Raw genomic sequence first — 17,335 nt, 5'->3', positions numbered from 1 at the left:
CCATTTCCATTACATGACCACTATGTCTATGTTTCATTTCATTTTCCATTTCTTATCCAATTCCCAAATTCATACCCATGGCTCAGAACCTGGCCGCACACTCTAAACGAACTAATAATTCATATTAAACGTTTCCCAGTTCGCAATAGATAAGCATACAAGCTGCATCAACACCTCCACAGATAAGCATATGAGCCATATCAACACTTACATAGATAAGCATATGAGCTATATCAACACTTCCATAGATAAGCATATGAGCTATATCAACACACTAACTGACAAGCATATGAGCTATATCAGTGGAGTCCATCCTCTATCTCCTCTTAAACAACATCCGGTTTAGAGGTCCATCCCCTATCTTTCCCTAAACCGTGGAGTACATCCCCTATCTCCTCCCATACACACAACGTATATACACCAAGGTCATATACACAATCAATCAATACATAACGTTAATGTATTCTATCAACCGTTATACTCTATGACACATCCACTTGATTAGTTTTAGTTTGCCTAATCATCATGCATTGTCTACAACAATCAAAACTACCCTCCACCGGTAGCCCAAAGCAATTATTTCTAAACAGATAATAAAAGCTCCAATAGATCAAATATCAATGTTTTCAAGAGTGAGTGATTAATAAATCCAACTCTACCATTCTACAATATAATGAGCCAATTTCATTATTTCCAACTCAATTCCAAATAACAACAATTTTTTCAAATTAATTATACCGATTAATTTATACAACAGATTAGGGTTTTCTACCCCATTTCCCAATATAGACCCAAGAGTCCAAATACCAACAACCAACAACAATATCATTATTTTGAAACCCAAAATACACATTTTAGAATCAAAATAACAAACCCCCTTTTATACATTTTGAAACCCTAGATCTCAAAACCAAACCATTTAACATAGTGCCCAAAAATCTAGGTCAAAACCCATAAGAGTGAGTAGGAATCCCTACCTCAAAAGATGAAATCCAACGAAGGAGATGACGAAAATGAAGATGCTCCAAATCACAAATTTCTCGGATCAAAAGATAGCCCTTGACGATCAACAACCTTTTTGTAAAGGCCAAAGGTGAGGAAACAACTCCTACTAGATCAATACTTAGAGAGAAGTGGAGCTTTTAGAGAGAGAAGCTCTCAAATGGCGTTTTTGAAAAGTAAGAGAGAGTGTGAGGATGTAAAAAGTGACTTGAAAATGCCCAACAGCCTTCTGATATACGACAAGTCCGCTCGAGCGGAAAACACAACGCTCGAGCGTCAAGAACAAAGTACTGAGTTCGCTCGAGCGCAAGAAGTCCCGCTCGAGCTCCAAGACACAAGAATAAAGTACATCCGCTCGAACGTGAAAACTAGTCCGCTCAAGCGTAGATTTTCCCCTCCCAGAACTTACACCAAAAAGTACTACCCGCTCGAGCGCGGGAAATCCGCTCGAGCGTAGAAATCAAACCTGCAGAAGTTTTGCAGAGCACGAAAATACTGGGAGTGTGCAATCTCCGCTCGAGTGGAACGACCAAAAACTTGGCAACAAGAAATTTGACCAAGGCTCAACCCACGTGCTCGAAACATGCCCAACACATCCTAAAACTCAATCAAATGGAATTAAAGGACGACAACAAGGTAGACACAACTACCAACTCCACGGAACCGAGTCCGGAATGCAATTGAACAGTAAAGGGAATACTGGAATCGCTATAAATATCTAAGCGTGGAAAAGAATTATTTCGACAATATTTTTTAAGCAATTTTGCTTGAGATTTAGTAGTGATTACTTGCCAATTTTTAAAGCAAGGTTGTTTGCTTGGCATATTAAAGCATTTTATATGCTTGTATTGTTGTAGAAATTTTTATATTGCTTGTAATTGTTAGCAATCTTAATTTAATTGCTTGTAAGTTTGGAACTGGTTTGTTTTAACCTAGTTCATCCCTTAGAATAATTCTTAAAATTGTTTATCATGAACTAGGAGTCAACATGCTCTTAAAAGTTTTGTCAAAAGATTAACTGGGTTTTAAGTGGGACCGATGTGACCCCTCCGTCTTCCTGGGAACATTCTTGACCATGTTCGATTCTAGAACATGCTCTTAAAAGTTTTGTCAAAAGATTAACTGGGTTTTAAGTAGGATCGATGTGACCCCTCCGTCTTCCTGGGAACATTCTTGGCTATGTTCGATTATAGGTTAAGTGATGAGACTAATTTTGAATTAAATTTCCAACTATGAGATTTTCTAAGGGTTAAGTTTAATTTCTGAAAACACAAAAATTCATATTCTATTGTATTTTTCAGAAATGGCAATTGCCACCAATGATGCTGCTACTGCTAATGTTGGTAGGGATCTGAACCCCGAGGCAATTGACCTGACAACCTTAACTGTGACCTCTATGGTCAACCCTAGTGTTACTCCGACTGTTCCGGGAGGACCGCTCAGTCACCATGAGCGCCTAGAGAAATTTGTTGGGGTGAACTTCAAGAGATGGCAGCAAAAGATGCTGTTCTACTTGACCACGTTGAACCTTGCAAAATTTTTTAGCGAGTATCCTCCAGCCGTGGCAGCGAATGAGCCAAACAGGCAAAAAGTCATAGCACTTGACACATGGAAGCAGACAGACTATCTTTGCCAAAACTATGCGTTTAACAACTTGGCAGACTCACTCTACAGTGTGTTTTGTGCCAAGAGCTCAGCAAAAGAGTTATGGGAATCTCTGGACAAAAAGTACAGAACTGAGGATGCTGGGGCAAAGAAATTTGCCGTTGGCCGGTTCTTAGACTTTAAAATGGTAGATTCAAAAACTGTGATAAGCCCAGTCCAGGAGTTCCCAATGATCTTGCATGAAATTCATGCTGAGGGGATGCCGTTGAATGAGTCATTCCAAGTTGCTGTGATCATTGAGAAACTTCCTAATGGTTGGAAGGACTTCAAGAACTACTTGAAGCACAAGCGCAAAGAAATGTCAATTGAAGACTTGATTGTCCGACTCCGAATTGAGGAGGATAATAGAAAGAAAGAAGGGAGTACCTCCATAGTGAAAGCCAATGTCATTGAGCATGGCAGATCTTCTGGGGTAAGGAAGAAGCCCTCTGTAAATAAGGGCTCAAAGCTGGGGCCAAGAGGTGGTGTTGCAAAGAAGCTGGCATACAAACCGCATGAACCTGGTTATCGGTTCTCAGGGAAGTGCTACAACTGTGGTAGCGAGAGGCATCGGGCTAGTGACTACCGTAAGCAGAAGAAGCCATACAAGACCAAATCTCGTGCTCACATGGCAGATATGTAAGAGCACTCCCATGATGAGGATGACTTGTCAGCCGTTGTCTCTGAGGTGAATATGGTACATTCAAACCCAAGAGAATGGTGAATTGATACTGGGGCTACACACCACATCTGCTCCAAGAAAAAGCTGTTTACAATGTTCGAGCCGGTTACAAACAGTGAGAAGTTGTTTATGGGAAACTCTACTACTTCAACTGTTGATGAAAAAGGAAAGGTGGTCCTGAAGTTGACCTCAGGAAAGGAGCTGACCTTGAATGAAGTCCTATATGTTATGGACATTCGTAAGAATCTTGTCTTAGGGTCTCTTCTCAATAAACATGGTTTCGCATGGTCTTTGAGTTCGATAAGGTTGTTCTAACCAAGAGCGGAGTGTATGTGGGTAAGGGTTATATGTTGGGGGTATGTTTAAACTCAATGTAATGACTATTATCCCAAAGATGAATAAAGATGCATCTTTTTCTGCTTACATGCTTGAGTCTTCCAATTTGTGGCATGGTAGACTAGGGCATGTGAACTTTGAATCTTTACATAGATTAATCAAGTTAGATCACATCCCATCTTTTAAAATTAATCCGAAACACAAGTGTAAAACTTGTGTTATAGCGAAGTTGACAAGATCTTCATTTCATTCTATTGAAAGAAGTTCAAAGCCATTGGACTTAGTACATAGTGATGTATGTGACTTAAAGTTTATACAATCACGTTGTGGCAATAAATACTTCATCACTTTTGTTGATGATTGCACTAAGTGTTGTTATGTTTATTTGCTCAAAAACAAAGATGAGGCTATTGACAAGTTTATTCTTTATAAGAATGAAATTGAGAATCATTTAGGCCGCAAGATTAAGGTTTTAAGAAGTGATCGTGGTGGTGAGTATGAATCACCGTTTATTGAGATTTGTGCACAATCCAAGATTATCCACCAAATCATGGCGCTTTATTCTCCTTAGTTAAATGGGATTGCTGAGCAAAAAAATAGGACGCTAAAGGAAATGATGAATGAAATATTAATAAGTTCTAGATTTCCACAGAACATGTGGGAGGAAGCAATTCTTACCACGAATTACATTCTGAATAAAGTACTCCGGAAGAAGATGGACAAGACCCCATATGAGTTATGGAAAGGCGTTAAGCCTTCTTATAATTCTTACGCATGTGAGGGTGTCTTGCAAAAGTGGCAATACCTACACCCAAACGGGTTAGGATAGGCCTGAAATCTATGGATTTTATATTCATTGGTTATGCACATAATAGTAGTTCATATCGGTTTCTTGTACATAAGTCTGAAATTTTAGACATACACATGAATACCATCATGGAGTCAAGGAATGCATGTTTCTTTGAAGACATTTTTCCTTGTCGAACCCAAGAAGGGGTTCTGAGGTCTTTGGAGCAATTTGATGGGCTTGGTAGTGATGATAATCAAGGTGATGATCAAATTGAGGTTTTAGACGAGCCTAGAGGGAGTAAAAGGGTTAGGATCTCCAAGTCTGTTGGTCCCGACTTCTTGACTTATATGGTTGATAACGAACCTCAAACTTTTCACGAAGTTGTGACTTCTCCTGAGAGTCCTTTGTGGAAAGAAGCGATCAAAAGCGGGATTGACTCTATCTTACAGAACCACACCTGGAAGTTAGTGGATTTACCTCCAGGTTATAAGCCTTTAGGCTACAAGTGGATTTTTAAAAGAAAGATGAAGGCCAATGGGTCAATTGATAAGTATAAGGCTAGGCTCGTTATCAAAGGGTATAGGCAACGAAAAGGCTTGGATTACTTTGATACGTACTCACCTGTAACTAGGATAACATCTATTTGCATGATGATTGCGAAAACAGCTTTGCGCAATCTGGAGATACACTAAATAGATGTAAAGACAGCTTTCTTAAATGGAGATTTGAATAAAGAAATCTACATGGTACTTGAAGGGTTTTCAGCTCTAGGGCAAAGCAAGAAAGTCTATAAGCTTGTCGAATCATTGTATGATCTAAAGCAAGTACCTAAACAATGACATGAGAAGTTTGACAACGTAATATTGTCAAGCGGGTTTAGAATCAACGAATGTGACAAGTGTGTTTATGTCAAAGACACTGACAGAGGATATGTCATTTTGCGTCTATATGTTGATGATATGCTCATTATAGGTAGTAATGATGAAATGATCAAAATTATCAAGAAGTTGTTACACTCTAAGTTTGATATGAAGGATATGAGTGTTGCAGATGTTATTCTAGAAATTAACATTAGCAGAATATCTGGCGGAATTGTACTTTCTCAGTCTCATTATGTTGATAAGATACTTGAGAAGTTTAGTGGATCAGATACGAGTGTGTCACCGACACTTGTAGACTTAAGTCTATATTTTATCAAGAAAAATAAAGAAAGTGTCTCTCAGTTAGAATATTCTCGGGTAATTAGAAGTTTCATGTATCTGATGAGTTACACTAGGCCGGATATAGCCTACTTGGTTAGCAGGCTTAGTAGATACACGAATAATCCCAATGCTACTCATTGGAAGGACATTGTGCGAGTGTTAAGGTATTTACGCTACACTCGAGATTATAAGCTGCATTATACTCGGTATCTAGCGGCGCTAGAAAGCTATAGTGACGCGAATTGGATATCAGATATAAAGGACTCAAAGTCAACTAGTGGGTATGTGTTCACTCCTGGTGGGGCAACCATGTCTTGGAAATCTTCCAAGCAAATGTGTATATTTAGATCAACGATGGAATCAGAGTTTATTACTTTAGATAAAGCAACGGAAGAAGCTGAATGGCTTCGCCATTTCATTGAAGATATCCTACGTTGGTCTAAACCCGTGCTAGCTATTTATATTCATTGTGATAGTCAATCTACAATTGGTAGGGCACAGAGTAATATGTATAATGGAAAGTCTAGACATATCCGTCGTAGACATAATTCCATATGACAACTACTCTCGAATGGAGTTGTCTCTATAGACTAGGTAAAGTCTGAGGACAACATTACAGATTCGCTAACCAAAGGATTAAATTGAGTGTTAGTCGAGACGTCGTCAAAAGGAATGAGGTTGAGACCTTTGGAAGTTACCGGAATGGAAACCCAACCTAATTGACTGGAGATCCCAAGATCTAGGTTCAATGGGACAACCTAATTGCGTGTAACAATGGTATGTCACTGTGGGGGTAAAACCCTCCAGCCATTCCGATAAGCAATGATACCTGCAAGGGTGAAGGTTAAGCAAACCTTTTAATGACTTTTATGTGTTAAGGATTCAAACAGGTTATAGCAGGATACTTTTAAGAGTCACTTATGTGAGTGTGAAATGGGACTGCTTCTAGAAGAATTGGAAAGGCCAAAACTCTTTGAAACCACTCGTTCAACCAGGTTAGTGCTCAGGGCCATATAGGGCACACCAATGAAAACATAATGGTGGTAGGAGTAATTCCCGTATGAGATCTATTGTCTCAGTTTACATAAACGACAGAGCAATTCAAGATGTAATAATCACTGATCAGCCAATAAACTCGATAGGTTTTCACTGGGAGAGGTTCAAAATCAAAAGCTACCTTCTCTAATGTCGGGGTTAGTCCGTTGTACTCTCTCTCTGAGTTATTATTGTTGAACGGTGCCCATTTATTGTGTCATTCGGTCAATTTTTATTCATGTGGGGGATTGTTGGAAAAAAATAGATTTTTGGTGACTTTAATTAAATATTAAAGTGGGTCCCAACCATCTATTGTGTTGGTCCAAGTGGGTCTAGATACTTTGCAATAAGATCTTTACACCACAAAAAAAATGGCCAAAAACCATGGAGAATTAAATGAGAAATTGCCCATGAAGTTAGTTTCATGAAAGAGGTAACGGGATTTGTAACTCCTACAATATTGCAGAGTTTAATGGTGCATTAATGGAATTTGCAACTCCTGCATTTATTGCAGAGGTTAATGGTGCATTAGTGACCAGCCATAGAGGTTGGAGGCTCATCTTCTCTCCCCTATACATGTATAAATTGAGACCCTATTGTCTAGTCTCAACACACAAAATTTTGCTTCCGTTTTAGAAGTCAGTTTGCCAGAAAGTTCCTCCAATGAGAGAGTGCTGCCACGAGTTTTGTTCGCTAAGTTAGACAGAGATTGCTTCTGTCATAGCTGGTTTTTTGACCGTCGTATCCTGGGAGACAGACGCTGGAATTCCTCAAGCACTCGATCCTGTGAGGCGGCGAAAATTGTTTTAAAGAAACTGCTACCGTACAGACTTTGGTTTGCTTTCTTTATCATTTTATTGTATTTGGTATTTCTGTTGTAATCTCAACATATGTTCTTGCTATATAATTTTGATTTATTCGTAAATCTATTTGTTTAATTTCACAATTTGGACAACATGCTATCCATATTTCCCATCTATTCTGCCTTTTTGATGGATTTGAGTCTTTGATTCAACAACCATTTTAATAGCACCATTCGTATCCTCTCATTGACACCACTCACAAACTTACCGTAAGCGGGCTTACATTGAGAGATCACATTTTCATCCATTCTTTTAACACTACCTTGAGAAGATGTACTGAAAGCCATACCCTTTATAACTCCATGTTTCACAGTTCTTGAATAAGTATAGCAAAATAGTTGGATTTTGAAGTCAAATTACTTGGTCCGCGCACTGTAATGTTATAGGGGATGAGATCATGAAGTCATTAAACCTTTATAATAATACTATTTAGATTAAATTATACTTGGTATTTCTCATCTTATTTCCGAAATTTTGATTTAAGAGATCTTTTCGGGTCTCTAAAACCATAAAAATAAACCACTTTTTCGAATATTTTAATAGTTCCATATTTCAATCCTCTTGCAATGCTTTACTATTTTTTGTTATTTGATTGTTGGAGATTCATTTAAGGTCTAAATTTTAGTAATTGCAGCAATGGAACTGCAAATTCGATTGTTTTACTGCATTACTATTCTCCTTGGGTTGGATTTTGGTTGCTTCAGAATTCTGAGCTTTATGGAAATTGATTGACCTGAAGAACCCGATGCAAATATTTGTCTGGTGTAATAGCTCATTGTTTTCAACATGTTTCTCCTACATGATCAGGTATACAAAAAGTGGAATGCCGTCATCACATTCTGCCACTGTGATGGCTTTAGCAGTAGCTATAGGTCTGCAAGAAGGAATAAGAGGACCAACTTTTGCCATTGCAATTGCCTTGGCTTGTGTTGTATGTATCTTAATAGTTTCTTGTTTCTGTTATGGCATTCTTATGTTTATTATTTATAAATTCTCTAATGGCTAAGTTATTTGCAGCATTTTATATAGTATTTGAATTGATTGATTCCATTTTTTATACTATGACATCTTTACTTGAGGCTTTATTAGATTTTAAGCTAATTTTTACAAATTATAATAATCATATTGTTATGATATTAATGTTTTTGCTTTTGTAATATATATCTAGGTTTGTTCTAAAATTTGATCAACTCTCTGACATGGTTTTCCTTGTATTTATTTGAACATCCTTTTGATCTGTTTGAAATTTGTGCAGGTTATGCATGATGCCTCTGGGGTCAGACTTCATGTTGGTCAACAAGCTGAAGTAAGATTGCTTATCATAATTAAAGAAAGATGCCCTTTTTAGGAATTTTTTTTATTTGTAATAAAAGGTGTATCAAAAGAGAGAATTAATCGTGCAAAAGTCTAGAGTACTCAACTTTGCATGAATCATCTAGGAATTCTTTTATCACTTACAAATTTTGTAACAAGTATTGAGTTTATGTGCTTGTACGGGGAGCAAATATTCTCTTGCTTCCGTACTCTTCATTGTCCAAGCTCTTCGTTGCTTTGAATGACACCGTTCAACTTGAGAACACAACGATAGTGATTTACCCGGCAAGTGATTTTCGAAAAACCCTTTCGACGGGCAAGTTAACACCCTTATAGAGAAAGAAAGAGAGAGAAGACAAACGAGAGATAAAGCTCTGGGTAGCCAGAAATTCAAACCTGAAGTATGGAGGCGCCACTCAGTCTATATACCTTCTATGCTCTACTCCGCTCTTCCTTTCCTGGATGCGTGGCTATACTACCCTCTCTATTCTTTACACGTGTACCCGTCAATACCACCAAACAACATTGGCCAAACTGCCAAACAGAATTGACGCACACCATTGGCGGGTTTCTCTTCTTGTACTCCAATTGGACCACCTAGCAATTTCCACTGAGCTAGGCATAGCCTAGTCAGTTCCAGCCTCAATTCTGGCCAACCTTTAAGGCCGAGCTCAATAACTAGTTCGGTTTTCCCAATTCCGTTCGTTCCATCGTGGTACTCGGCTAAAGGGCTTAGCCCGGTTGAAGGCATGATCATAGATGCCTTGGTTCAATATCTGAGATCAACAGATAGCTCGGTCCAACTCCCAGACCTTGGACCAGCTCAATTGAATCAATCTAGAACCTCGGCCAAGACCACACTCAACTGAACCTGCCCCGTTGCACAACCCAAAGACACCTTAAGTCATGACTTAGCTTGACCCGCCTACTTAGTGCAAATTTCCCTCACAATTGCCCCTTAATTTCAGTTGCACTTGCACGACTGAGATTACATTTCTCGGCCGAGCTGAGTTCTTTGGTCGGTGGTTTGCTTTGCTCGACCTGATTTGGATTTATTTTCTTGTCACGACCAAAACCCGCCCCTAAGGGTTTAACATCGTAACTGGCCAGTAATCCGTGATTACCAAAGGCCTGCTTAACAATAATGACAATAATACAATATAACGGGGCTGGCGGAAGCTAATCAATAATAAAAAGATGTCCAATGAGCTGTGAAAACCTGAATGGAAAAAGGCTTCCATGCACATAGCTATTGACATATACCAAAAATACATATACATTGTAGCGTACGGGTTAGGGACATAACCCTTTTAACATAACTGTACATCAAAAGTCTTAAACATTCATTACACTCAACAAAAAGGGTGGATAGAAACACCCAAAAGCCTTGACTCGTGCAAGTGCGGAACCTCGAAGTGAGGCACAATGGCTGGCTCAACAAAACCAGAGCTTAAATCGGCGCCTCTAGCTTTGGTCCAGTGCTTGGTCACCTATTTATATATATAAACTGTGAGCTAAAGTCCAATGAATAAAAAATGTGTAAAGAGGTTGGGAATGATGTCTTTCTATCTTGAAAACAGTCAATTAGCATTGGAACATTTTCAATCAATATCATTTGTCAATCAATCGTTCAATTCAATCCATCATATTCATTAAGTCATATGTGGTACATCCAATAGCAACAACACACTAGGTCTTAAAAGACCGAACAATCAATTGATGGTCATCATACAATAACAATAGTTCCAAGATTTGGAACTGACAGTGATCTTTGTAACAATAACGATAACAATATCAATAACAATAGCAATATGCTATGGATGCTACGAATACAGTTCAAAAGAGGATCATCATTCAATCAATAAAAAGTATCATTTCAGAAAACAATATTAATTATCAATTGAAAAATAAATAAGATTGAACATATCTTTACAACAGTGTTACTCACAGATAACAGGGCTGTAAGCGAGCTAATCAGCGTCCTTGGGTGCCAACCTACACAGTTACTGAACGAGCGCACACTAAATTACACACTCGGAATTAATAACTTAGTCCCTTTCTTGCTTTGGTGTGGTTCTATGTCAATATCCTCATTATAATGCCTTAAACATGGCCTAGGAATGCCTATGATGAAATGAGGATGCAAAAATGTACTTAAAAATATTTTTCAAAACTTGTTGAAAACAGGGGTCTTGCTTGAGTATGGCTTTCTTTGCTCGAGTGGACACGCAGAATATGCTTGGTCGCTCGAGTGTAGACTCCTTCGCTCGAGCGATCTGCAAAAATATGAAAAGTACTGGTTGTTGAAAATCTCCGCTCGATGCTCGCTCGAGTGTGAGACACAGTTCTTCGCTCGAGCGCAAGTCTTGTCGCTCGAGCGTGCTTCTGCACACGCAAAAACCTGAGAGCTTGCAATTTACGCTCGAGCCAGCATTCCGTCGCTCAAGCGAAAGACTGAAAACAAAGGTGGTCGCTCGAGCGAAGAAGCCAAATTCTGAGTTTTCCAGATTTGCTCCCAAAGCTCAAACCATGGATTTAACATGCCAAAACTCATCCTTTTGGGCTAATTCTCTGGAAAAATACTTAGAAACTCATAACACAACATGTTTTGAAGATTATTTCATAAAATCAAAGCCCAAAAGTATGCTAATTGTACACAAAATCAACTTGAAATAAAAGAATATAATGTAATTGTTCCATGCATGTACTTATTTGAATTCATGACTTCCAACACATGATCATATGAGCTATTCTTTCCAAAAATATGATGAATTCTTAGATTACAACTATAATATGAACATGCATGTGTGAATTTCATGAAAACAACTTCAAAACTCCATAATATGGACATGCATGCATGAATTGATTCTCAATTCTACTCTTTAGGCTATTTCTTGACTTTAGTCTCCAATTTTTCCATGAACCATGCATGAAACAACTTAAATTCATAATTAAGAGGGTGAATTCCTACCTTAAGCCTTGTATTCCCAAGTGTAGTAGCCTAATCTTCCAAGCCCTCTTCAATTTCTTCTAAGTTTCAAACAATTCCCTTGTTGAATTCAATTTCCTTCTACTCTCTCTCTCTCTCTCTCTCTCTCTCTCTCTCTCTCTCACACACACACGTTTTGAGCATCAAATAAGAAAGAATGAGATGTAAGGTTCAACTTAGTGGGGTCAAAATGGCCTTGTTGGTGGTAATTAATCATAATTAATCAAATGGCATTAATTTAATCTAATTTAATCGTTCCGAACCAAATTTTAGTTAAACCTACCATAAAATTCTATAAATCCTAATTAGCATATAACACCGGTCAATTTCTGAGTCGGTCGCCGATAAGGCTTTCAATTCGCAACTCGAAATTAAAACGTGAACAAATCGTTCTATATCAAACAGATAGAAATGCAATCTAAACAACACACTCACATAATCAATTTGGGATTTCATCTCAATCATTTACTTAGCATGCTTAATCATGAATTAATGCTAAACATGAGTCAGGGTTGTCACAAAAGAGTTTGGTCCTCCAAACTCGAATTACCTTTATTTTGAAAGAATACCGAATTTAGGGGAAACAATTCGGGATATCTTTTCATCATATCGTCTTCCCGTTCCCAAGTCGTATAAACGCCACCATGGGTTTGCCAATCCACTTTTACTAACGGAATTTCCTTATTCCTCAATCTCTTGATTCGTCGGTTTACAATCTGGATAGGTCGTTCTTCATAAGTGTAGTCATCACTTAATACCACATGCATAGGCTCAATAACATGGAAAGGATCCCGAAGGTAATCCCGTAACATCGAAATGTGAAAGACATTATGCATATGTTCCATTTCAAGAGGGAGCGCTACTTGATATGCCACTAGATTAATCTTTTCAATGATTTCATATGGCCCAACATATCTCGGTGTTAGTTTACCCTTAAACCCAAAGCGAGTCTGTCCTTTCATTGGTGCCACTTTAACAAAAACATGATCACCCACTTCATATTCCCTGTCTTGCCTGTGTACATCCGCATAGGTTTTCTATCGATTTTGTGCGGTTTTCAGTCTTTGTTGAATTAATTTCACCTTTTCTGTTGTTTCATGCACAATCTCGAGCCCAAGTAAAGGTCCATCTTCGACCTCTGCCCAACAAATAGGAGACTAACATTTTCTGTCATATAAAACCTCAAAAGACATCATACCAATACTCGAATGAAAACTGTTATTATAAACAAATTCAGCCAAAGACAAATGACTTTTCCAATTCCTTTAGAAATCAAGCGCACACATATTTTTAAACGTCTCGGCCCATTGATTTTGTAGCGTGGTGCTTGTAATTGCAATGTAGGCTGATTTACACGCTTGGCCATGGAGAAATCAAGTGGGCCCTATACCCACCAAGCTCTTTTCTTTACTATTTCTTTATTTGTGCAGCCTTTGTACGTGGTCTTTAATTTAGGAATTGTTTGGAATGACTTAAATAAATATATTTTTTGTCTTTTTATAAAAAAATGTGTAAAAAAAAAAATAAATAATATAATAAAAAAAAGATAAAAAAATAAAATGATGAATTATTTGAGCCATCTCAAACTTAACCTTATTCTAATGTTTGCTTGGGCCCGCAACCTTTGACATTTTGTGCTCCATTGAAATGAGTTTACAATTTATTTGCTTGCTGCCCTACCTTTTATGGTTGGCCTTAACATTCTTTGGGCTTTGTGCTCGGTTCAAGATCATGCCTCTTGTGAAGCTCGATTTTCCACATATCTCGGCCATTCTTTGTTTCCACAAGCAACTTGAGGTTTTTTTTTTTCTTTTTTTAGCAGACCCACAAACTGCAGCTCAGCCCACCATCACGGCAAGACATTCAATTGATGGAAATAGCTCCAGTTTTTCATTTGGTGAAATGGGTGTGGGGCCTAGAAGCTTGACTTTTCAAAATCAAACTAATTTTAATGAAGATGCTTGTGGGTCCCATTTAGAAATCTTGCTAGTGCATTAACTTTGACTTAGGGTTAACATATTATTTAATATGTTTATTTTCATTGTTTGGTCTCAGTTTCATATGTAGCCATGTGACACACTGCTCGGTCCCACTCCTAAGAAAACAAATTGGTGATTACGCCTTTGCCAGTCTGTTCAGTTCACCGAGTTGAAATTATTGCCTAGTCATTAAATGCATAGCTCGATTCTGATTTTAATCAAGTGCAATTTTCTGCCAGACAAACATGTGGGCCCCTCGAGTAAGGTTTTGTAATTGTTTTTAATTCTTTCACCGGGCTAGAAATATTGTGTCCTGCCCAAAAATCAATCTAAATCTGCCGTGTATAGGTACTTCATTTTTTACGATCGTTAAGATTTGGATGTCCTTGCATGCATACTCGGTGATGAACGTGTTTATTCACCAAGTGCTTGAAGTCCTCGGCAGAATACCACAGCTTTGAGCCTTTCAAATCCTACACCCTTGTTGTCTCATTTTTGGACCAAACCTTAATCCTTCAAGCCTGTAGCTTAAGGTGGCCTGTCAGCCACCTTTTGAGGCTGCCGGCCACCAGTCTCTTTTTCAGATATTTTATGCCAGTTGTGCCAGCTGTTTGCACAGATACATGCATCTGCACTTACGTGTAGGGCTGGATATCCTTGTAGGGAATTCATGTTTTTTATATATATGAGACTTCTCTCTTATGTTTTAAGGTTAAAAAATTTTGAGATCAAAAATTTTTCTCTCTCTCTAGCAAATCTCTACACATTTGCTTACAAATCTTCAACCTTTGCCTATATACTCTTAACCAAACCTCTTCATCTTTGAGCTGAGGTATTCTTGAGCCTTGTTGGAGCTCTAAAGGGTGTGTTTGTTTGGTTTTGTCGCTTGGAATTGCTTTTTCTCTTCAAAGATATAAGGCTTTGCCTATTTGCTTGCTTTCTCTACTATTTTCGTTACTGTTTTTTAATTGATTTTGGGCTGTAAAAATTCTGTATTTTTGGGCTGAAAATTGGGTCCTAAGGCCATTAAAGGTTGAGGGGTTGAGAGCTCTTCTTTGTACCTTGTTTTGAAGGCCTTTGCCCTTATTTTTCCCATCATTTTACTATCTTTTTTTTAACTTTTAAACACTAATTTTTAAAGCTTTTTCAGTGGCCAAAATCATATTTTAAAATCCAAATTTGGAGGGGTTAGCCTCCCCTCCTTGTGTCTTGCTTACTAGCCTAGTTTGTGCCATGTTTTAGCATATTAATCTAGCTTGTTTTAGCTCAATTCTAGCATGTTTTAGGATGGTATTTAACCTGTTTTAACATTATTTTAGGCTGTTGGTTGCATTTGAGCTTTGTTTTGCATGTTTCTAGTGTAATTGTCCTCACAAGCTTGGTGTTCTAAGCCTTAGACACCATCTTGTTTGAGTTGATAGCATTTATTTATGTTTTTCTCACTGATTTTCAGCACTTAATCATCTCTGCAACCTCCCTCCTTTCTTGACTTTTGCTTTGTTTTGAAAGTAGTTCAAACAACTTGTTTGTTTAAAGCATGAGATTGAGATGTCATGCTTAATGGTTTAATCCCTTAGGGTGTTCATTACCAATGGTGTGAGGGTCTTGTTTTGTTGCATTTATTAAACTTATACACTTGGTTTTGTAAGCCATTATGCAATTAAATTGCATCCATTGATGGTTTATGAAACCAAACTTATTACTCCTTTAATTTGTTCATGAAAATGAGGGATGAGTTGTGCAAACAAACCCTTGAATACCCTTTATATGCTTTGTTTGTCCTCTGTTGCACCAAGGAGAACTGGGCAGCAGTGGCCGACAGGCCACTATCCATGGCCGGCAGGTGGCTGGCAGACCATCTTTGATGGCCGGCCAGCCATCACTGGTGGCTGGTAACCCTTACCGGTGGCCGGTAACTCTTACCAGTGGCCGGCCGGCCACTGATGCAAAATTTAGCAGAGTGTTCCTTTAACCAAGCAGAGCTGTTCTGGAAGTGGGCAACAGTACAGGTGTTCTATTGTGCAATAGAGGCTCTCCGGAAGCAAAACAGTAGCTTTTCGGGTGAAAACCGAGCACGTGCACGGTCACCCCTCACATTCCAAACTTGTTTAAAGTTTAAATATTTAGATTGAATATCTGTTGTAATTAATTAGTTGTAGCTAGTTAAATTTAATAAGTGTTATAACTAATTAGTTAGTTAATTAGTTATTCAATTTTCTTTTGTAATTAGATCGATAACTAGAATAGTTAGTTAATCCATTTGTTGTAATAATTAGTTAAGTAGTTTAGCTAGTTATTCATTTTGTTTTGTAATAGCTTAATTAGCTTAGCTTAAGTTAGTTAATTAACTTAGCTTAGCTAGTTTATTCATTCGGACTCTCCTTCGTGAGAGCGCAATGTAATAATGTGTATGCCTTCCAACTTCACGTCTTTCTCCCTTTTATTTACCTGCTTATGATGGTTAGTTTAGCGACATCGTGTTTTGTTGAACATTCTCCATGTTTGCATCCATTTGTATTGCATACACCAAAGCTCGATTCATCATTCTAACTGCATTATTACTTCTTTAAATACGTGCTTAGACTACATAATATTTAACTACTTCATATGTCATGATAAGTGAGAGGGTAATTTTTGGGAAAGAATTGGGCCGAGCTGTGAGTTGGGCCCTGCGGCCCAAAGTGTGGAGGAATCGGTAAGAAGCCATAATGTTATTTCGGCCCAGTAGAGGTATAGATACTCCGGCCCAGGAGAAGTGGGGTTATTCTGGCCCAGGAGAGGTGTGGTTACTCCGGTTCAAGAATGTGTAAAGCAACTCCGGTCCGGTGGCAGTTTGAAGTGAGTCCGGCCTTGCATTTAGTCCGGTCGTGACATATTATGGTTAGGTCGGTCAGAACTTGCTACTTGGAAGTTTTATCTAAACACACCATGGTTGAACAGGGAAAGCCGAGATAAGGAGTTGGAGGAGAAGACCGAGCTAAGGACAGTTCGGCCTTCTCTGTGGCTCTGCGTAGCCAAGCTTATTTTGGTCATATAGTAGTTCGGCCAAAGTGAAAACCATCCCACTTGGTTTAAGCAGTGGGGGAGGGTGTAAAAGGATAAGCATTATCCTTAGGAGTATGAATCCTAGGAGGACTCTGCATGGAGAAATAAAAGTCCTACTAGGATTATGCCACTCGAAACCTATAAAAGCTCACAAGCACCACCTTGGAGGAGGTAATTCAACACAATTCTTTCTGAGAACATAAAACTTTGTCTATTTGTCAAGCTTACTGACTTAGGCATCGGAGAGGTTTCCGGCACACACCCGCCGGCTAGCTCACGTTTGTGTTTTCAGGTGATAAAGCGACGTCGTACGGAGGAGCGTGGACTTGGTCAACAGGATTATACGAGGAGAATTATTTCCTCCCCGTACAATAAGTAGTCGAGCCTATTTAGATTGCATTATCGCATGTATTGCATTAGTCATATCACATAGTTAGGAATCATGCATTTTTCT

General features: G+C 38.4%; 1 protein-coding gene across 2 annotated transcripts in view; it reads left to right on the top strand.

Annotated features, from left to right (window-relative positions):
• Positions 1-8,959, top strand: part of LOC114320076 (uncharacterized) — a 65,280-nt gene extending 56,321 nt beyond the window's left edge. The window contains exons 2-3 of one of the 2 annotated variants that reach the window (XM_082883936.1): positions 8,362-8,485; positions 8,810-8,959. In XM_082883936.1, coding sequence (XP_082740062.1) covers positions 8,362-8,485; positions 8,810-8,902 — 217 coding nt within the window. In that variant the 3' untranslated portion in view covers positions 8,903-8,959. The remainder of the gene's footprint in view (positions 1-8,361; positions 8,486-8,809) is intronic. The other variant, XR_014338569.1, reaches the window with a different exon arrangement.
• Positions 8,960-17,335: the final 8,376 nt, after the last annotated feature.

This window comes from Camellia sinensis, chromosome 8, assembly GCF_055761805.1.
Source record: "Camellia sinensis isolate YWXY chromosome 8, ASM5576180v1, whole genome shotgun sequence".
Taxonomy (NCBI): Eukaryota; Viridiplantae; Streptophyta; class Magnoliopsida; order Ericales; family Theaceae; genus Camellia; species Camellia sinensis.
Note: the sequence above shows the minus strand (reverse complement) of the source record. Positions and strands in the feature narration are given on the sequence as shown.